This window comes from Dromiciops gliroides, chromosome 3 (genome assembly GCF_019393635.1).
Source record: "Dromiciops gliroides isolate mDroGli1 chromosome 3, mDroGli1.pri, whole genome shotgun sequence".
Lineage (NCBI taxonomy): Eukaryota > Metazoa > Chordata > Mammalia > Microbiotheria > Microbiotheriidae > Dromiciops > Dromiciops gliroides.
The window spans coordinates 356,228,867-356,252,048 of record NC_057863.1 but is presented as its reverse complement, the minus strand read 5'-3'; the positions used below and the strand labels follow the sequence as shown (position 1 = coordinate 356,252,048).

The 23,182-nt window shown below is 36.6% G+C and overlaps 1 protein-coding gene across 6 annotated transcripts in view; it reads left to right on the top strand.

The window, feature by feature from the left end:
* The first annotated feature begins 1,069 nt into the window (after positions 1-1,069).
* ARHGEF12 (Rho guanine nucleotide exchange factor 12) overlaps positions 1,070-23,182 on the top strand; it is a 188,955-nt gene continuing 166,842 nt past the window's right edge. For 4 of the 6 annotated variants that reach the window (XM_043994775.1, XM_043994773.1, XM_043994778.1 and 1 more), the window contains exon 1: positions 1,070-1,423. In XM_043994775.1, the coding sequence (XP_043850710.1) occupies positions 1,392-1,423 (32 nt within the window). In that variant the 5' untranslated portion in view covers positions 1,070-1,391. The remainder of the gene's footprint in view (positions 1,424-23,182) is intronic. The other 2 variants (XM_043994774.1, XM_043994772.1) reach the window with 1 other exon arrangement.

The window sequence follows — 23,182 nt, the reverse complement described above, 5'->3', positions numbered from 1 at the left end:
TTATTGACGTGGGTCCCACATAACTAGCTCTTCTGGTGGCCGCTTTGTATGTCAAAGTGCGTAGTCTCGTTACAGGGCGCGGAGAGCTAAAGTCCGGCCGGCCGTTCCTCCGCAGGACTACTTTTCCTTTCCCTCTCCACAACGCTGCCCGCGGGGGAGGCTCCCGGATCCCGGACGAGCGTGCGGAGGAGGCGTCAGCTGCAGCTGCGCCCTTGTATGTGTGCGCCGTGCGGAGGAATCCTGAGTGAGGCGGTTTCTAGAAGTAAGCGAGGAGGCCGGAAAAAAAAGCAAAAGAGAGAGAAAAGTAGGGCGGGGGAAGAGGGCGACTGTGGGAGAACGAGCTTGGGGCTGGAAAGGACAGAACCGGAACCGGAACCCGTGCGCGCGGCTGGAATCGTCGCGATCTCCCCCCCTCCCCCTCCTTACCTTGGGCGTCCAACGCATTCCCCGCTCCCCCTCCCCCTCCGTCCCAAGCGCGCTCCCGAGGAAGCCCCGCGGGACCCGGCGAACCAGCCCTGAAGGGAGTCCCTGCAACCGCCGCCGCTGCTGCGGGCCGAGCCGGGACAGGCTCCTCTCCAGGGAGGAGCCGCGGCGGAGTGCGGAAGAAGCTCGAGCCAGTTCCCAGGGGATGGGGAGCAGCGGCCCGCGGCGCTGAGAGACCTCGGCTCCCACCTTCTTCTCCTCCCCCTTCGGACTGACTCAGCGAGTGCCCGCGCCCCTGCCCCAGCCGCCGCCGCCGCCGGGACAGCCCTCCCCCCGGGCGGACGGGACGGGACGGGGCGGGAGGGGACCCCACCCCGGGGGACATGGAGGAGCCGAAGCCTGCGGAGCTGAGCGAAGCCGGCGCGGGACGGCCCCACGAGAAGAGGCTGCAGCAGCGGCGGCGGCGGCAGCAGCAGCAGCAGCAGCGACGACTCTCCCGGAGCCCCAGATAGAGCCGAGAGGGCCCCAGCCCGGCCGCGGCCCCCGAGACACCCGAGAGCAAGCGGAGGAGGAGGAGGAGGAGGAGGAGGAGGAGGAGGAGGAGGAGCCGACCGCCCGGTCGCTGCCCGAGGACGGGGAGTCAACCACCCCCACCCCTTGGCCGCCCCTGCGGAGCCTCGAGGCTTCTCCCTTTGCCCGTCCCGAGGATTCCCCGGCGGGCCTGGAGCTCGTCCCCCCCCGCTTCTCCCCCCCCACCCGCCCAAGCCCCTGAGACTCTCTTGCCGCCGGAGAAGTCCCTCCCGTCCCCCCGTCCCCCCCTCTCAGTGGATGCCCTATGACTGGCCGGAGTTCGGAGTCGGACTTGGGCGTCCCTATCGGAGCAGCTCTTGCGGGGGGTGGGGTGGGGACTGGGATGTTGTTGTAAAATGCAATTTGGATAAAGAGACGACCTCTCGCCAAGGGCCCCAATGAGTGGCACACAGTCTACTATCACGGACAGGTTAGTATGAAACGCCTTTTATCGGGGGACTTCCCCGACCTCTGTCCAACGCTCAGGTTGACAGGCCGGGGGCAGAGTGGGGTTCGGATCTTTTTAAATGTTGCTGAGCTGCAGCCGCCGAGTCACCCACCGGACATAGGATGCGCACCTTGAGTTTTCAGTGAAGCTAAGCTCTCCTTCCGATTCTCAGGGAGACACGTAGGTAAAATTCAGGTTGGGTTTATGTTGGCGTTTATGACATTCTATAGCACAAGACCTCGGAGAGAGGTCACTTTGGGTGAAGGTCAGTGCCTGACGTCCGCTGGGTACCGGGGCACTATCAATCACCCAGTTGTTGTGTGAGCAGTTTTATATTTTGATTATCCCTGAAGGAGAGCTACGTTCTGGGCAGTGTGATCTTGGGCTCATAAACGGGAACTTGGGACTGGTGGACTTTTCTGTTGTTGTTTTGTCTTTTCAGTCGTGTCCGACTCTTCGCGATCCCATCTGGGATTTTCTTGGCAAAGATACTAGTTGGTTTGCCTTTTCCTTCTCCAGCTCATTTGATAGATGAGGAAACTGAGGCAAAAGGATAAGTGACTTGTCCAGGGTCACACAACCAGTAAGTGTCTGAGGCCAGATTTGAACTCCGGAAGATGACACTTCTTGACTTCAGGCCTAGCACTCCATCCGGGTCTTGGTCTTTTTAAAATGTTGGCTTGTCCAGTTTTTTATTGTTGTATAGTATCTATTTTGTTGGAGTTAGTGTAAAGCATCTGGATGGGGATCTTTGCTAAAGCTTTTTGAATGTTATGTATAACATTCCATATATGTTGTATTTCCATAATTTCTGATTGTTATATTTCCCAGGAAAATGTAGTTTAAAAGAATATCATAAGTAGTAAAGGAATGATGTAGTGTTTGACATGCTAGGTAATATATGCATTTGTCTTTATTAACATTTAGTATAGATAAATAATTTCTGAGTTAATAAGTCAGTAAATACTCTTTTAGGTTATGTACTCTAAACCCTTGAGAATTAAGCTTTTAAATGTGATGTAGAAAAATTGAGCATATTCGTCTTTACAGTGTTTTTACTTATATCATTTTCATTATGACTGGATTCCTTTCACACTATTTTACAATAATGTGGTATACTTGTGTTCCATATGTCAACTTCATATTTTTCTTTCTGTGTTGTGGATCAGAATTCTAATTTGGATGTGTTCTTTCTGCAAAAAAAAAAAAAAAAACACAACAACAAACCAAACCTCTTAACGTCACTTAAGAAAGTGTAGGGAGGAAATAAAATTGAAGTTTAATAAAAGACACATCAGATTTAGAAAAGCCTATTTGTCTTTAAACGTCTTTGTTGTAAGGTAAAACAATAGGACTCTGGCAGAAAGTGTTTAAATTACTTTGTAAGAGTTACACCCAATTGCTGGACTCAATTGTTGATTAAAAAAGGGCTGAATTCCATTATCATACCAAAACAGCTCCTCCAGAGACAGAAGTTGCACTTCCTCTTCCTGTTGATGCTTTCCACAATGTCACATGCACACTCACCTAAAGCATTCCACTGATGCTTTAAAACACTACATATGTTTTTTGAAGTGGATCATTTTTAAAAAATGAGATCTTTTGGCTATGAAATATTTTTTCTGTCTCCTTTGAGCAGCCACAATGCTAATCTCGTGCTGCTGGCATTTGCTTCTGCTTCCCTTTCTTTCAGGGTGTTTTCCTTCTGAGAATCACTTTCAGGGGTGAGTGGGTAATTGTTTCCCTGGCTCATTCAATTCTTGTCCTTTTTTTGGTGCCATTTGACAGAAAAACCCTATAAGAAACAAATGTGTTAATAGTATTTTTTTTTCTTCCTGTTGCTGGTTAATTCTGTAAAAATGGAGCTTAAGGACACCAATTTATGACACGAAAGAGTCACTAGATTGTGATCTTTTTTGAGTGTTATTGGGGGGTTGTATTTGTCCATCTATTTTCAATTTTAGGTATGTATTTTTTTGTCATCGAGGTACAGTATATGATTCTTGTAAGCATTAGACTAAGTTGCAACTCAGGGGAAATGTAACTTTAAAGCTTCTGTATTTTAGTTGTTAATAGTAAAGTTTGTTTTGGGAGTCAGTTTCTCCAGGTAGTTCACAGTGCTAACTTATTTACAGAGTAATATGACCAAATCTTTACAGTTATTTTTTTAAGTTTGAGAGGACAAAATATAGGCAATTTAACTAGGCAGTATGGATGCTTGTTTCTTAGGTATTTGTGTTATAAGTTCTTTCTCCCAAAGACCATACTTTTGCTTACCACTTTGTACTGATTGTAGGGGTTATAGTTTCCCAAATTATTAGTCATGATAGTAGTGTGAATAGATGTTCTATTATAACTGTGCACAACTTTGACTTAATTTGACTTGTAGTACTGATTCGAATGTATTGGGGATAAAATCTGGAAGTACTGGTTTACTGTTGCTTCCTGTGCCAAGGATCCTTAAAGTGGAGAGTAGGGAATACTTCCCAGCTTCCTCTAGGCACCACCCACTGTGGCCTCCTCCTTCCCATTATTCAGCTCCAAACAAGTGCTGATGGTATAGTTGATGTCTGAGAGCTAAGTTTGCAGTGATTGGCAAACTGACAGTGCTAGTGGATCTCTTTATGGTCTTTTCACATTTGAAGTACTATATGTGGTATGTTTTGTAGTATGTGCAAAATCACCCAAACCAGCTGTGTATGAGTTCGTGTTCTTTCATTGTAGTGCTTCTGACTGCACAGTCTGTTTGTCCCTAGCTAAAATCAGACTGGCTGGCTTTGGGCGTTGCTGTTTTGCAGTTTGTGGCAGGCGACACATGGTTGAACAAGATAAGGGTTTTATTCTTCTTAGTAGGGACGTGCTGGGACTAGGATCGAATTCAGCTATGCTGATGCTCTGATTGGCCACTTTTGATGCCCAGAACCTTGTTGTATCCTGTTATTACTTTGTGGTTACATTAACACATTCATTCTCTCTTCTTCCCTTCTCTCTCTTTAAAAACAAACAAAAAAGAACCCAAACTCAAACTAAACTGAAACCTAAAAATGGTGGTCTTCTTGCAATCCAGACCATTTTTGATTAATGGCTATAGTTTTTTCTATGTTGTTAGTGTATTTGAGAAGAAATAAGAAAAAAACAGAAACTATGTAAGACATTTACAAATGAGCATTCTCTTGTTTTGCATTTTTATGTGAGTCCTAGCAAACTTTAGATTGTACATCTTCCATAATCTTCATTTGAAGGGTGGTAGAATCTACATATTATTTGCCCTTGGAAGGTTTTTGATGACTGCTTTTCTGGTCACTCAATTCTTAAATATTCTAATTGTTTCAGTCTTTTTAGATAACTTTCTGCCATCCTTAAGAATGGAGAGATCCATGGTAAAGGGGATGTTTTTGAGTGCCAGAGAATAGAAAGTTCTTTCAGTACAATAAGGGAAATAATTGTCTTAAGTGATTATTAACAAGCTTTTTAGAAATTAGCACAATTTTTAATCATACTAGATTTTTATATGAATCTTGAAATTTTGATATTTAACCTATTTAGATAGTCAATTTAGGAATAACCCTCATAATCAATAGCATGTTATATTCTGCAAAATAAAATTAATTTTAAAAAATAAAATGAATTTAATCTTTGTGTGATGTTATTTGATATTCTCCATGTCCAGTGCTTTTTTATGCTTTCCTTCAAGACAGTATTTAAATTTTAAAGGAGTAAATTATTTTCTGTTTTCAAAGTTTTGGCCTCTCTTTACTAATCCATATTTTTCCAGTATTTCTCTTGGAATACTCACCTCTTCTAACCAAGTATCAGAGTGTATGTTGATTTAACATGGAGGATCTTATTGAGGTCTGCATACAATTTCTCCATCGCTTCCTCTTCTGTTAATAGATGTTGGTATTTAAACTGCTATTATTTTTATAGTAGTCATTTTGCAGATATTTTATCATGAACACTGCAATATGAGATAACCAAATATGACCAGTGAACTGATGTTTCTTGTTATCTTTGGGTACAAGATAAAACCATTTCTGGTCAACTCTTTTATTTATCTCTCTGAGGAGAACCTGTGATTCATCCTTCCATTTAGATGCATTTTCCTTCTTGCTGGTTTTGTTTATAATAAGAATATGAAGATTTATGAAATACCTTATTTAGAATATCAACAACCAGTTTAGAAATTTTAAAAAACCACATGTCTTAGAATCCTTTACCCCTTTTTCTACCACTGAAGAATTGGCATGGAGCCATATAGCACTGAAGGTGGTAAACTTGGGAGGATATGGACAACTGGAGTATTGAAGTCTGCTTTGTTGGCGGAAAAGTGAGGCATTTGGGTTAATCCCATAGGTCATTGTGCAGACTTGCACTTTTAATCATAAAGTATTTTTTCTTTCAAGAAAGTTAATGCTGTGTAATGTATTAAAAAAATTCAAAAGTTTTTCACTTATGTGCTATTTTAATTTTTGTTCTTTTCTTGAAGACAGTTCAATGTTTTTCCCCAGGGTCACTTAATGAGTCAGTTGAGAAGGCAAGGGTAGTTTTAGTCCTCAGTTTTAATTGAAATGTGGTCAGCACAAGTTTGTTTCATAGTTAAGTGCTTCTGTATTATCCTTTAAGTTTTAAAAAAAATTACAAGGTAAAGGTTCATTGGTGTTAACTGACCTCATATTTTATAAGGTATTCTGATAGCTGTGCTACCTGGAACACTAAAGTGCTAAATTTGAGGATGTAATTTAGCTCATGGACTAGCAAACTTTGTGGAAACATTTTTTAGCACATCTCAGAAACTAACATTGTTCTTAAATGTGGATAGGAGAGACTTCCTTATACCTGTAGAATAAGTAAAGGCATTTTCTGGTTTGATTTTCTAGTTTGATCATTAGCATGTCTAAATTACTATTATGTTTCTTTTATGATTCGGTCTTACTGCTGTTCTACATTAGGGTTCCTAGAAAGACCAAGATCTTTGAACCTTAGCACTTTTAGGATAGATCCATCAATAGACATTGAATAAGCTTCTGTTAATGTGTGAAAGCATGGTGCTAAGTGTTCAGAATACAGAGATAAAAATGATGTGGTCCCTGTTTTCAAGAAGTTTATAAGGGAAGACGACATGTACATGTGTAGTATAGTATAGTAATAGTGTAGTATAGTATAGTATTAGTACATATAGGGTGTGAGTGTGTGTGTGTTTAGGTAGGGAGCTCTTCTGTGAGGATGCTTCCACTATAGTACAAAATGACAACTTCAAAGAATTGTCTGGGCTTGAGGGGGTCAAGTCATTGCCCTGAGTCCCAATAGCCAGTGCATGGCAGAAGTAGGACTTGAATCTGAATCATCCTGGTGTGGAAGCCTATTTTCTATCCACTGCGTCTTGATGTCTCTTTAGATATTGCACATACAAAATATATGCAAAATAAGTAAAAGGAAATTTGGGATGGGCAGATGTAAAAGGATTTAGAGCTGGAATAGTACTTAGGGGTCATCTCTTCCATTCCCCTGCTCATATAAATGAGGAAACTGAAGTCAAGAGAGTTGAAACAACTTGCCCAAGGTCACAAAGTTTTGGGAACAAAGCTAGGATTCAAAGCAAGATCCTCTGATTCTGAATTCAGTATTATTTTCACTATATTACACTGCTTTTTCTGGGACTCACTTCCCTCAAATGGCAGGTTTAGATTAGATAATCCATATCATCTTTTCAAACTAAAAATTTAAGATTATTTTTTATTTCTTTCATTCATTCATTCATATGCTAGATTGGCTAAATGGCTGCTTGATGGGTCAGTGGGTAGAGTGCTAGACTGGGAGTAAGTAAGACTGAGTTCAAATCCAGCTTTAAACACTTAATAATTTCTGTTTGCCTTAATCCAATGGAGAAGGAAATGGTAAACCACTCCAGTATTTTTGCTAAGAAAACCCCATGTACAGTATGGTTTATGAAAAGTCAGAGACAACTGAACAACAATGTAATATATTAAATGGATCTATAAAAATTTTTTAAATTAGATGCTACATTTACCACTTAAGAGGTGGTTCAAGCTAATGGTAGCTGAATTCACTCATTCCCATTGGGTCCAACCATCTCATTTGTCTTTTTAGAGTGGTAGAATGAGTTATAATGGGTTTTGGTCATGATATATTCATGATTTTATGTCATGGCAAAGTTATGTAGGGTATGCCTATCTTTCTTCTAATTCCTGTACTAGATTGTCAAGTCAAGTCAAGAAATATTTATTCATAGGCAGAGCCAAGATGGTGGGGAGAAGCCAGGAAGTTGCCTGAGCTCTCCCAAGTTTCCCTCAAAAAATTGCCTACATGTGAAGCCTCAAGAGGGAAGATGAATTGGTCTCAAGACCAAAAAGCCTTCTTGGAAGAGCTCAAAAAGGATTTTAAAAAAATCAAATGAGAGAGGTTAAAGAAAAAAAATGGGGAGAGAAATGAAAGCAACACAAGAAAATTATGAAAAAAGAATCAGCAGCTTGGAAAAGGAAACACAAAGAATCAAAAACTTGGAAAAGGAAGCACAAAGATTGACTGAAGAAAACAATTCCTTAAAAAATTCATTTGGCCAAATGGAAAAGGAGGTGCAGAAGCTTACTGAAGAAAACAATGCCTTAAAAATTCAAATTGGATAGATGGAAACTAATGACTACATGAGACATCAGGAATCAGTCAAACAGAATCAAAAGAATGAAAAAAAAATAAAAGAAAAAGTGAAATACCTCATTGGAAAGACAACTGATCTTGAAAATAGATCCAGGAGAGAAAATTTGAGAATTATTGGACTGCCTGAAAGCCATGATCAGAAAGAGTCTAGATACCATATTCCAGGAAATTATCAAGGAAAACTGCCATGATATTATAGAATCAGAGGATAAAATCATCATTGAAAGAATCTACTGATCACCTCCTAAAAGACATCTCAAAAGGGAAACTCCAAGGAATATTGTAGCCAAGTTCCAGAGTAATCAGATGAAGGAGAAAATACTCCAAGCAGCCAGAAAGAAGCAATTTAAATATCATGGAACCATAGTCAGGATTGCACAGGACCTGGCAGCTTCATCATTAAAGGATCACAAGGCTTGGAATATGATAGTCCTGAAGGCAAAGGAGCTTGGATTGCAACCAAGAATCAACTACCCAGCAAAACTGATCATTCTCTTTCAGGGGAAAAGATGGACATTCAATGAAATAAGGGACTTTAAAGGTTTCCTGATGAAAAGACCAGAACTGAATAGAAAATTTGATCTTAACATACAAGACTCAAGAGAAGTTTAAAAAGGTAAACGGGGGAGGGGGGGTGTTATTCAATAAGGTTAAACTGTTTACATCCCTACACGGGAAGGTAATACCTATAACTCTTGAGAACTATATCTATTTGGGCAGACAGAAGGAATATACACAGAGGGTATAAATATAAATTGTCTTTGATGTGATGGTATAAAGAAAATTAAGGGGTGAAAAGAAAAGGAGTTTATGGGGAGAAGATGAAAGGGGAGGTGGACTGGGGTTAATTGAAAGAAGGGAGGGGGTAAGCATTGTTTCAACCTTACTCTCATCAGATTTGGTTCAAAGAGGGAATAGCATACATTCATTTGGATAAAGAAATTTAGCTTATTCTTTAGGGTAAGGGGAAAAGGGGGGAACTGATAGAAGGGAGGGCAGAAGCAGGGGAAAAAGGGTAAAGAAAAGGGAGGGGGGCTGATAAAAGGGAGGGAAGATTGGGGGAGGCAGGGGTAATAAGCAAAACATTGGTGAGGAGAAATAAGGTGAAAGAAAGGGAAAAAAAGTACAAAGGAGGTAAATAGAATGGAGGGAAATAGTAATAATAACTGTGAATGTGAATGGGATGAACTCTGCCATAAAACAGAAGTGAATAGCAGAGTGGATTAAAAACCAGAATCCTACAATATGCTGTCTACAAGAAACACATTTGAAGCAGAGAGATACACACAGAGTAAAAGTAAAAGGTTGGAGCAGAATATATTATGCTTCAGCTGAAGTAAAAAAAGCAGGGGTAGCAATCCTTATCTCAGACAAAGCAAAGGCAAAAATAGATTTAATTAAAAGAGATAAAGAAGGAAACTACATCTTGCTAAAAGGTACTATAGATAATGAAGTAATATTAATACTAAATATGTATGCACCAAGTGGTATTGCATCCAAATTCTTAGAGAAGTTAAATGAGTTACAAGAGGAAATAGACAGCACAACTATCCTAGTGGGGGGATCTGAATCTTCCCCTCTCAGAATTAGGTAAATCTAACCACAAAATAAATAAGAAAGAATTTAAAGAGGTGAATAGAATGTTAGAAAAGTTAAATATGATAGATGTCTGAAGAAAACTGAATGGGGATAGAAAGGAATATACCTTTTTCTCAGTGGTACATGACACATATTCAAAAATTGACCATGATAAAAATAAAAATAATAATAATAAAAGAAATATTTATTTATGGCTATTATCTGCTAGTCTCCTTGAGGGTAAGGATTTTCTTTATCTTTGCTGGCCTAGTGTATGTGTAGTAGGTACTTAATTTTTTTTTTTGAATTAAAGTATTCTCTACATGTATTTTGTTGCATTTAAAATTTGAAGTTCTTAAGTACCACTAGTTCAGCAAAGTGTTTAAAATTAATTTAATTACATTTATTTTTCTAGCATCATGTGAAGTGACATGCATTTGATGCATTGGTTAAAATTAGATCATATTTATTTCCTGGATTGTATAAAATCTGAGTATGACCTGTAATCAATATTATATATCTACATCTACATCTACATCTACATCTACACCTACACCTACATCTATACCTACCCCTACCCCTACCCCTATACCTACACCTACACCTACACCTACACTATTTATCTATCTGTCTATCTATCTATTAGATATCCAGTTTGAGGATCATGGCAAATGTTCTGGCAGTGGTATTTATGTGGGTACATATACATTGCACGCACGTACACACACATACACACATACATGTCTTTGCCTGGATATGTATATATCTGTATCTATATATCTTTATTTTTTTCTCTCCTTTATCCCCTGCAGTAAGCTAACAAATCTGCTTTAGGTCAGAAATGGATAATTCCCAACAGGATTCTTTTTAGTGCCTTGGTAGGTCTAATTTTAAGTATCTCAAGGGGATGAAACTTCCGTTACTTCCTGAGGAGACTGGACCACAATCTGATCTTTGAGTCAGGAAGTTTTTCCTGATACTTAGCCCAGACTTTACTTTTTAGTTTGTTCTACTACTTATATTAAACTTTCTACACCAGGCTGAATAGTTCTCTTCCCTTTTTATATTTACTCATATCTAAAGGATGCAAGTGGTTGTCATCCATTTTATTTTTCCTTTGCTTTGCCAAACTTGCAGCTCCAATCTTCTTAGATGGTTAATAATCTTACTGAAATTCCATCCCAGTCTTTGAATACAGTGGTCCATGTTTTATTTTGCTGAATTGTAGAACATTGATTCCCAATTCTAATTTTGCAACAGTTCTGATAATGATAATAGCAAGCATTTATATAATGCTTTAAAGTTTGCAGTGCTTTAGATAGATTAACTCATTTGATCCTCACAATAACCCGGTGAGGTAGGTGTTATTATTATCCCCATTTTACAGATGAGGGAACTGAGGCTGAGAGGGATTAAATGATTTGCCCAGGGTCACATAGCAAGTAAGTGTCTGAGGCTGGATTTGAACTTGTCTTCCTGATTCCTCTATACCTTGTTAGTTGGTTATACCAGTTACTTAAATATATATTTTTAAAATCTGAAAACTAATTTTAATCCCCTTAAGAATTATTGATCATGCCACTTTTTAGTTCTGCAGGTTTAATTTTCACCCCACTCGATCAACCTTTCTTTAAACAGATTAAGAAAATAAATAAGGCTCAGAGTGGTTGTGGCTCAGTAGTGAGTGTGGGGGGGCTGGGGGCAGGATTGGAATGGAGGCTTACGAACTGCAAGTTCCTGTCTGTCCTTTAAAGACTAGTTCAAATACTATTTCATCCCTGCAACCTTCCATTATAGTACTTACCATCTAGACCTCGCATTATTTTGTAACTTTGGAGTATAACTTAACTACAATATATACCATCACAGGATATGGTTTTGTGTCTTATTCTAATGCTGCACTTTAAGATTCATGAGGGTAGGAGACTATCTAAACTTTGTATCTTATGAGTTAGTATTTAGTAACTGTTTGACTTTCCTTTGACAGCTCTTTCTCAGTCACTAATTAAAGATGAAGATAAAGTATCATTAATCAAGCATTATATAAATGTGAACTTTTTTTATTAATGATACTTTTTATTTGTTTCTGGTTTCTGAATGATTAGAAACTACTTGGTACTGTATCTTAATGCTAATAAGGAATCTATTTATTTATTACTATTTTAAAATAATAAGTCTAAATTGAGATAAACATTTTGTTTTCTGGTTGCAGTATTTGCCTGCTATGAAAATTCTGCTACAGTTGGTAAGGACCTTATGTATATAAGCAAAGACTAACCCTTGAAAAGACATTACAATGATTAAAAGATTACTTACATCATGGCAACATGTTGTTCTTGTCTATTTTACCAGTGAGATTTGGTCTCTTTCATAACTACTTAGACTTTGGTACCTTCAAATCTAGAAACTTTCTTTTTCTATATCTGTATTGAATATTTGATCTTTGAAATAGGTTTGTTAGAGTTTTTAACTTTAGGAGAGCCCAAAGAACTGAATAGCTTTAGAGCCACATTTAGTTTGCCTGATCCTATAGTTAGTAATGTTTCGGGTACAGAAACTAATCATCTAACTTGTTTTCATCTTCTCCTAAGCTGTTCAAGTATCTGTCACTGACTTTTGGTAAAAGAGAAAAAATATACCAAAGTTTACCTCATTGTATCAGCATGTACCAGTTCAGCTGACCAAGTTCAGATTCATACCAAAACAGGATCTTTTACCAATTTGAATGCTGAGTCCTGGTTTCTGAGATCATAGTCACATGACAGCCTGGGTGATTTCCCAGTGTTGAGAGACTGGAGAATCTACTGGCCAGTGAAAAAATTAGTTTTCCTGTCTTGAGACTGTGAGTAACATGTCTATGAGGGAATTGGAAGGATTTAAAAGAAACTAGGATTTGTTAATGCTAGAGACCAGTTAGCTTCTCAATGTCAGCTTATTTTCTTTTGAAGACTTAAGACTTATTGTAGTCATTTAAGGACACATTTAAGACCAAAAAAATGCTAATGATTCCTCTCTGAATCTTGGTGTTTTAGGAGTTATTGTGGTGATCACATTTGAAACTTTGTTTCTAGGTTAGGACTTTTTAGATCTTCCCTAGATTGAGTAGTTGTAGAATGATATTTTGGAAAAATTAAAGATTTTTATTAGAATAGAAAATTCAATCCAGCAGGCATTTATTAAGCACCTACTATGTACAACACACCATTCTAGTAATGGGAATACAAAGATAAAACATAAACTAGGGCAGAATCCCTTAGGAAGTAAAGTCTTTCCTGAATTAGGCCTTAGGAAGCTAAGGTGATGTAGAGTATGTTCTAAGCATCAGAGGCAGCCTGTGCAAAGAAAGGCATGAAACTCGGAGATGAAATGCTAAATTCGGGGAAGACTAAGTAGGCTAGATGAACTAGAATGCGCAGCTTTTTTCAAGGGGAGATATGTGAACTAGGTGTGAAAAAAAGTTGACTTTAAATGCCAAGCAGAGAAATTTATATTTAATCTTAGAGGCTGTAAGGATTCAGTGAAGATTCTTGAGTAGGGGAGTTAGATGGTCCAACCTGTGTTTCAGGAATATTACTCTGGGTATTTTGCATGAAGTAATTCTGCAGAATGGATTGGAAAAGGGAAAGAATGCAGAAGCAGGTAGTTCAATTTGAAGGCTATCTATAGATTTCAAGTGAGAGATCATGAGGGCCCCAGTGGGAGTGGTGAGAAATGATAGCAGATTTGTTATTGACAACTGCTTGGATTAAGGGATAGGGTAAAGTGAAGACAATGGCTTTGGGGTTTTGAACCGGGGTGATTAGATTGCATAATGGTTTAATGAAGTTAGTAGTAACATGAAAGTTCTATATATTTTTCAATATCTAAAAGTAGAGTAGAGATTTCTAGATTCTGAAATACACCTAGAAAATCCTGTGAAGTTTCTCTTAAAGATCTTCCCATAGTCTTTAAATTGGGGATCAGACTCAGAGACATACGTTGATACATTGTGGTTTGTCCTGTACAATCTCTGTGGTTTACTTGGAGGAAGTGGTTCTTGTGGGTGAAGGTCTGATCTTTTCAGAGATTGTTGGTGGCATATGCATGTATTTCCTTATAATTTGCATTAGCAACTTATTTCCTGTTTTATTGGCTCTTTGGGCAAACCTAGTCAGGGGAAGTGTTACTTAAGGGACATTTAGATACTCTGTAATGAAAGGATATATAATAATTTGTATATTATCTATCTTTTGGGTGATATGATGTTTAAATTAAAGTTCATAAGATGCCTTAAAATCCTTCAATGAAAGATGCAGACATTTTTATATGTGGTAATAACATGCATATGTTATTACAGAGATATTGCTCACATTTCTAAGATTTTCTTTTGCAGTTATGTATTACTTTATTGTACTTCTACTGTATACATGGAGGTGGTCATTTCATCTACTGTAAGAGCAACTCTCCTGGCCAGAAATCCTGCCTCTCATCTGCCCAATCCATCTTTTAATTTTTGTACTACTTTTTATTGTTAATTTGTTTAATTAAAATTACATTGAACTGCACTGAGATAACATGCATTTTCTTTTCTTTTTTAAAATAATAAACATTTTTATTTAAAGTTTTGAGTTCCAAATTTTCTCTCCTTCCCTGCCTCCCCAAGACAGTAAGTACTCAAATATAGGTTATACATGTGCAATTATGTAACACATTACCATATTAGTCATTTTGTGTAAAAAAGCTTGAATAAAAAAATGAAAGTGAAAAATAGCATTCTTCAGTCTGTGTTCAATAAATATCAGTTTTTCCTTTGGAGGTGGATGGTATGCTTTGTCATGAGTCCTTTGGGATTGTCTTGGATCATTGTATTGCTGAGAATAGTTAAGCCATTCACAGTTCTTCATCAAACGATATTTCTGTCACTGTGCATAATATTCTCCTGGTTCTGCTCACTTTACTAAACATAAGTTTATACAAATCTTTCTAGGCCTTTCTGAAATTATCCTGCTTGTCATGTCTTATATCACAATAATATTCCATCACAGTCATATACCACAGCTTGGTCATTCGTTCCCCAATTGATTCTTAGCCACCACAGAAAGAGCCTGCTGTAAATATTTTTTTACAGATAGGTCTTTTTCTTTTTTTTCGGGGGGGGGGTGTCTTTGGGATATAAGCCTAGCAGTGGTATTGCTGGGTTGAAGGGTGTGCAATTTTATAGGCATTTGGGCATAGTTCCAAATTGTTCTCTAGAATGGTTAGATCTTTTCACAACTCCACCAACAGTGGATTAGCATCCCAGTTTTCCCACATCTCCTCCAACATCTAACATTTTCCTTTTTTGTTAGATTTTCCACTCTGATCATTGTGGGGTGATACCTCAGAAATTTGCATTTCTCTGATCGATAGTGATCTAGAACATTTTTTCATATGACTATAGATATATTTGATTTATCAGTTGGGGAATGACTTGTATTTTTATTAATTTGACTCAGTTCTTTATATATTTGAGAAATGAGGCCTTTATCAGAGATATTTGTTTCAAAAATTCTTTCCCAGTTTTCTGCTTCCCTTAAATTCTTGGTTACATTATTTTGTTTATGTAAAAACTCTTATCTATTATTTTATCTAAAAATTATCTATTTTGCATTTTGTATTGCTTTCTATGTCTTCTTTGGTCCTAAATTCTTCCCCATCCATAAATCTGACAGATAAACTATTCCATGCTTTCTTAATTTTCTTATGGTATCACCATTTATGTGTAAATCATGTACCCATTTTGACCTCATTTTAGTATACAGTATGAGATATTTGTGTATACCTAGTTTCTGCCATACTGTTTTCCAGTTTTCCCTGCAGTTTTTGTCACATAATGAGTTTTTGCTCCAAAAGCTTAGATCTTTGGGTTTATCATATACTCTATTACTATAGTCATTTACTATAGTGTGATTTGTACCTATCCTGTTCCACTCATCCACCTCTCCATTTCTTAGCCAGTACCAGATTGTTTTGATAATTATTGCTTTATAATACAGTTTGAGATCTGGACATCCCTTGATATCCTTGAGCTTTTGTTCTTCCATATGAATTTTGCTATTATTTTTTCCAGGTCTGTAAAATATTTTTTTGAGGGGCAGCAAGGTGGCACAGTGGATAGAGCACTGGCCCTGGATTCAGGAGGACGTGAGTTCAAATCCAGCCTCAGACACTTGAAAACTTACTAGCTGTGTGACCCTGGGCAAGTCACTTAACCCCAATTGCCTCACCAAAATATATATATATATATATATATATATATATACACACACACACACACATATATATACATATATATACACATATACATATATATATACACATACATATATATATATATACATATATATATTTTGATAGTTTGATTTTGTATAACACTAAAGAAATTAATTTAGTAGGATTGTCATTTTTATTATATTGGCTCGGCCTACCCATGAGCAATTAATATTATTCCAATTGTTTAGATCTGACTTTATTTGTGTGAAAAGCTTTTATAGTTCTGGTTGTATAGTTTCTGGGTTTGTCTTGGCAGGTAGACACCCCAATATTTTATATTGTCCACAGTTATTTTAAATGGAATTTCTCTTTCTGTCTGTTGTTGCTGGACTTTGTTGGTAATATATAGAAATGCTGATGATTTATATGGGTTTATTTTGTATCTTACAACTTTGTTAAAGTTGTTAATAATTTCAAGTAGTTTTTTAGTTGATTCTCTAGGATTTTTAAATATAACATCATCTACCAAGAGTGATAGTTTAGTTTCCTCATTACCTATTCTAATTCCTTTAATTTCTTTTTCTTCTCTTATTGCTAGAGCTAACATTTCTAGTACGGTATTAAACAATAGAGGTGATAATGGGCATCCCTGCTTTACCCCTCTCTGTACTTCTTAAGATTTTATTCTAGATGGACTCTTTATGAAGTAGCTGCCTTGTCTCTGGTAGAGTAGGCACTGGTTGAGACATGTTCACTAGTTTTAGCTGCCTAGAGCAAGGTTCTTTGCTTGTTTAACTAGAGTTTTACAAAAGTCATATTGAGAATGCTTTCTTTTGTGTTTACTAAAATTTTTATTTTTAAAGCATATATTTTGCTTATTGCTGATCCTACCAGACTGTAGGAATCTGAAAAATGAAGCTCATTTTTTTTCTTATGTAGCAAGTAAAACTATATGTGGTGACCCTATTACTGTCCCAAGTGTAGGGGAAAATTAACTGGGGTTTCTAATATATTTGTTACTTAGAAACTAGAGGCTACTGCACCAGTTTTAGGGCATTAAGTATTTATTAAAAGTATATTAAATATTAGTAAAGAGAGTGTGCATGGCTTTGAAAGATAGGAAAGCCTAGCTAGGAAATAGAAGAGAGAGAAGAAAGAAAATGGGGAACTTTAGAGGGCTTCGTCTCCTCTTACCCACTTCCCACAACAGAGAGTGAGTCTTTCTGGAGGCTTGCTGAGGGCAGGAGCAGAGTCTGCTCATAAGTATTGTTCAAAGCTAATTTGGCTAGCATCACTCAAATCTGTTGGTTTACTGGATGTGAAGTCATGCTGAGGTCAGAGAACAGACCCTCTGGTAGGAACAAGGCTTTCAGATAGGTGTGGTTTTGAGTGAGGTAACTTCCTGACTCTGGGCTGACCTTAAGAAAGGTCAGACCCAGCTCTTTCAGCAACCCTTATTATTAATAATTTTCTCACACTTACGTATCTCCATTACTTTTGGCCAATGTATGACTTTTTTCAGCCTTTTTCTTATACTTTGAGGGGTGGAGGTAGAGGTAGGAGAGAGCTTATGTTGATCCTTTACTTATCAGATGGATATACTTTGTGAAGGAGAGAGTGAACTATTGGATATCACTTTCTAGTAGCTCAAGATCATATTTCTTTTGACTGAAAGGTGTCAGGTAGGAAAATGAAGTTAATGTGGTGTATTCTACACTTGATAGAAACCTATTTTGATTTAATTTTGCGGGGGATTTTTTTGGGGGGGGGAACTATTTGTTTCTTTCAGAATGCCATCCTCCCTTTCCTCTAACATACAAATACACTTTGTGGGGAAGGAGTGAAGCAGAAGCAGGTAATTAACTGGAAAAAATAACATTGCCACAGATTTGATTTTCCAGGGGTTTCCAGTCTTTGATGGAATGAAGCCAATTGAAAGGATTCCTAACTCTTCTCCTTAATGGCTCCATGACTTCAGGAAGCTCTCTGTCAGTGATTCTTATTTTACTTTCAAGAAGAAAGTTAGAATGACTTAAAAATCTCACATTCTCTTATGCTGTTAGTTTTATAGAGAAATAATTCTAGAAGAACTACAGAGATTTTTAAGATGATATAAACCAGTGAGATAAATATCTTTTAAAATTTTGATTAAGAAATAATCTAATTTTTGAGTTTGAGAACATTAAAAATTCCAATTCATTCCAAGACTTAATAATTGTTAGTAGATTATATATTCATTATTACATAATTTAGTCCCATAAGTGTCCTTTCACAGTAACAATTTTAATATAAGCCTTACCATAATTTTGCTAAATCTCCATTGTAAGGGGGACATGCTGATTATTGCTGTCCTCTGGTGAAGAGGAGAGGACTTCTAAGCTTTAATATTCAAGCCAATTGGAAAACAGCAGCTGGAAAGGCCCTGGGTGAACCTAGAAACAAAGGATGCCTACTGCCAATACCAGGGAACCCCATACCAACAAAACTGTAGAGAGAAACATGCACTATTGACATTTATATCTAACCCCAGCTGCATGGTTTAGTGGATAGTGTTGTTAAGGGGTTCAAATTCCCCAGCTCTGAAGCTTAGTAGCTATGTGACCCTGGCAAGTTAATTAATCTCTAAAAGCCACTGTTTCCTTATTTGTAAAATAAAGGGTTGTTTCTCTGTTTGCTTATTGCTCTACGTCTGTGATCCTGTGTTATACACATACATGCATTCATATACACACATGCATGTGTAGCCACCTCCAACATGGAGGAATATCTATGTAGAATAGCTCCTCCATCCTCCTAGTAGGTGAACAAAATCATGGATTTCTGTGGCTGGAGAGTATTACTCTTAGAGGGTTAAAGACTAAAAGATCTAACTGACCCAATTTAAGATTTTATAATCAGAATTTTAGCTGCCTAGGTGACTCCCATTCTTTTCTGGAACCAATTAACCGTCTTTGATGCATTCTATCTGTAATTCTTAAGGTGATTAGAGCCACCTAGTCAGCTTAGAGCTAGGTTAGAGACTTTTATAGAGCTACCATTTCCCAAGGACAATTAGGATCATCATCTAAAACATCAAATACTTACTTGATTCAATGTAGGGCCCCATATCAAACAGATTAAACAATGTCCTTGTCCTTTATTTATAATTTGATAGATGACAGTGATATAGACTGAAGACATACAGCCAATTAAAAAATACATTAGTACTTATGGCATACTATAAATGTTTTATTTTAAATCCTATAAATGTAATGATTTTTGCTAGATGATATAGGACAGGAGCAGATTGTCATTAAATTTGTCTTTTTAACTGACCTCTCCTTTATTAGATTTAGAGATTTTCATTACATCTACTTTCATTGGCATCTAAGTGACTTCAGTTTTCCAATTTTGTTTAGTTCATTTATATTATTAATCCTATTTCAGAGTCTGAACAGGAAATACATGCCTCTAATATAGTTTGCTTATAAATAAAATCAACAATTTTTCCCTTTTAAGTGAATTGTTATGACTTTGTTTGATAGTACTACACAGTTTCCCTCATCCCTTGCCCCAATTTTCTTTGAAGAAAATTTGAAATCTTGAATTACCATTTATTCATTTTTTTCCTGTTTCATCAGAGGAAAAAAATTTTAATCCTTTGAGATTTTAAGATTATGACTACCTTCATCAGGATAATAGTTTACTATATTGGTGCAGTGGAAGAAATGTGGCATTTAGATACTGATTACTTCTAGGTGGTATTGTGGTTTAGTTTAGAAGATTTACATGGGCGGGATTCTCTACTCAGTGTTTGAAGGTAAATTCATTGTGTAGTCTGCATATAAAGTGTAAATGAGAAGCTTTACACCATACAGTCACAACTAAATGTGACTTAGGATACAATCATACTTCCAAAAATGGAAATTAAGAATTGTAGGGATGAAACTGGTTGTAATTATTGGATTGAATGGGGGCGTTCTAGCTATTTTTTAAAAGATTATTTTCCTTGCCAAAGTTAAACATTTGAAGTAATTTCTAAAGTGTGTTATAATCTATCTATTCGGGAATAGCTAAACAAATTATGTGAGTGTAATAGAATTATTATTGGGCCATAAGAAATAATGGGCAGTTTCAGAGGAAACTGGGAAAATCTCTGAAGTGATGCAAAATGAAGTGTGCCGAACTAGAAGAATAATTTATACAATGGCAACAACATTATAAAAAAAATTAACTTTGAAAGACTTAGAATTTTAATTCAACGATAAGCTACAATGCCAAAGAAGCTTGCTATCTACTTCTTCCTTAGATGTGATAGACTGAGAATTCAGAATGAAGAGCATACATTTTTGGATATGTCCAATGAAGGAATTTTTTTTTTGCTTGACTATGTATATTTGTTGTAAGTATTTTCTTTTTCCTTTTTTGTCTTTATTTTAAAAGTTGTTCAGTTTGGGAGGATAGTGGGAGAAATAATGAATACTTATTTTCTTAAAAAAATGTAGAACAATCTTAGCAATGAAAGTGCATTTCTTTTTAAAAGAAAAGTAATGTATAGAAATTGAGTGATCCTTAAATGTCCTATGGGTTGTTTCTTGTTTAGAAAATAGCCAGCTTTCCTTGAATATACTTTTGCATATATGACAAATTATTTAGTTATTCCATCCCCTTGCCTCATGTTTCTTGTTCCCTACTCCCACCTTCTGCCTTCAAAAGAGAGAGTCAAAACAAAGAATGCAGTATATGCTGGAGAGTCAAAGTAGAGAGGCCAATTTGGAAGCTGTCCCTTCTTTAAACTGATACCCCATTCTTGGGAATCTCCCTCCACCCTCATTGGTCATGAGAAACAGAGAACACTAAAGGACCACTCAGAGCTTTCCACACCATGCCAAAATGGCAAGTCTTCAAAGCACTGGGCCACCATTTAGCTGGAAGCAAGCATCAAAACACTCATGTGGTCACTAGAACCAGGAATGGCATCTTTGAGCTTGTTTCATGATAGAGGATGACCCCTGCTATACTCCTGTGATAAATCATGCATTATATGTGCTAAAAATACAGTCTATAAAATCACTTATTTATGAGATAATAGGACTTGGTAATCATGATTAATTTTTTTTTGGTGGAGCAATGAGGGTTAAGTGACTTGCTCAGGGTCACACAGCTAGTAAGTGTCAAGTGTCTGAGGTCGGATTTGAACTCAGGTACTCCTGAATCCAGGGCTGATGCTTTATCCACTGCGCCACCTAGCTGCCCCCAATCATGTTTAATTATTAATGTACTCTCCTTGAGGACAGGGCAAAACTTTTGGTCTTGTAACCAGTACCATCAGTACCTTGTAGGTGTTTGATGAATATTTATTGAATTAAACCTATCTTAGTTAAAGATAAACTTCAAAAATTTTAAGGTAGTCTAGCTGTTAAAAAATATTCCTTATATCCTTCTTGGTTTTTTTTTTTTTTTGTTTTGTTTTGTTTTTTGTCTTCATTTTTGGTTTGACTGACCTATAATGGGGTGTGGGATGAGTTGAAAGTTTTAATTGTTCATTACCTTTTTTTTTTTTTTTTTTTTTTTTTGCAGGCAATGGGGGTTAAGTGACTTGCCCAGGGTCACACAGCTAGTAAGTGTCAAGTGTCTGAGGCCGGATTTGAACTCAGGTACTCCTGAATTCAGGGCCGGTGCTTTAACCACTGTGCCATCTAGCTGCCCCTGTTCATTACCTTTTAACATTGGGGTTAAAACATTTTAGATGGAAATGTAACCTTTCAAACAGTAATTGAATATTAAATTGTCAGCTGTAATCTTTAGTTGACGGTGATGATAAACCTGGCATTAGTTTTCCTTGATTTCTACATGCTTCATTGTATTTGTTACTCAAATGGCTAATCTTTAGTCCATGGCTGAACTAAGGAAATTTTTAGCTTCCCTAGAGTTATACATTTTTTTTTATAGAGTTATACATTTTTGATCTTATAATTTGTGCAAAAGAACTAATACTAGTAATAAATGTGTTTGCAGGACCAAGTGAAACATTAAAAAATATGAACATAGAGTTTGGCAATTCCTAACTAGGCCATTTTAAGAGGAACCAATTATTGAATTCTTTTTATTTTAAGCCCCCTCTCCCAATTTAATAAAATATACTTCCAAGACATAGCATAATTCTCAAGAACTGTTAGGGCAAAGAAAAATTATACAAACAATAGAAAATTTCATTTTATCAAAGAAAATGATGATAATGAGACAACATATTAAAACTTGGGGAATTCAGCTAAAAGTAAAAAGACCATTGAAATTAATAAATAAAACTAGGACCTTTTTTAAAAAGGAAAGCTAATAAATACATAAAACTGGATAACTTGATTTTTATAAAAGAGAGGAAAACTAAATTGTTCATGTCAAAAATGAAAAAGAACATTGAAATTGAAGAAGAAATAAAGACTCTTATTAGGAACTCTTTTATGCTAAGAAAACTGATAACTTAGGGGAAATATATACATACCTACAAAGTGCAAAATATATAATTTTTAACAAAAGACATAGATTATTTAAATAAGCCAGTATTAGAAAAGAATTTGAACCAGCCATGACTAAACTTCCAAAGCAAAAACAAAACCAAACCCCAGGACCAGATGGATTCACAAATTAATTCTATCAAACAACAATAGGACAATTAATTCCATTACTGTATAAACTATAATCATATTAAAAGTAGACACCTTTCCAATTTCTTTTTATGGTTCAGATAAAGTCATTGATACCTAAACCAGGGAGAGATAATGGAGAAAAATAAAACTAAATAGAACTATCCCTAATGAATATTGGTGTAAGAATTTAAATATTCATAAGTAAATCATAAAAACATGTTAGAAAGATTATATACTATGATTGGGTTGGGTTTATACAAGGAATGCAGTATTGGCTCAATGGACTGTAAATATAATTAAACATATTAATGTAAATAAAAACCATATGGTTGTATTAGATGCTAAAAAGGCTTTTGGCAAAATCCAACACTCATTTCTGTTAAAACTCTAGAAATCATAGTAAGGAATGGACCTTTCCTTAAATTGTAAATATTATTTATCTGAATCTAAAAGCAGGTGTTATTATATAATGGAGAAAAGTTAGAAGCCTTTCCATTAAGATCAGAAGTAAAGCAAACGTGTCCACTATTACTCCTACTATTTAACATAGTACTAGAAATACTAGCTATGGCAATAAGACAAGAAAGAGAAATTGAGAGAATAAGCATGACAAAGAAAACAAAATTGTCAC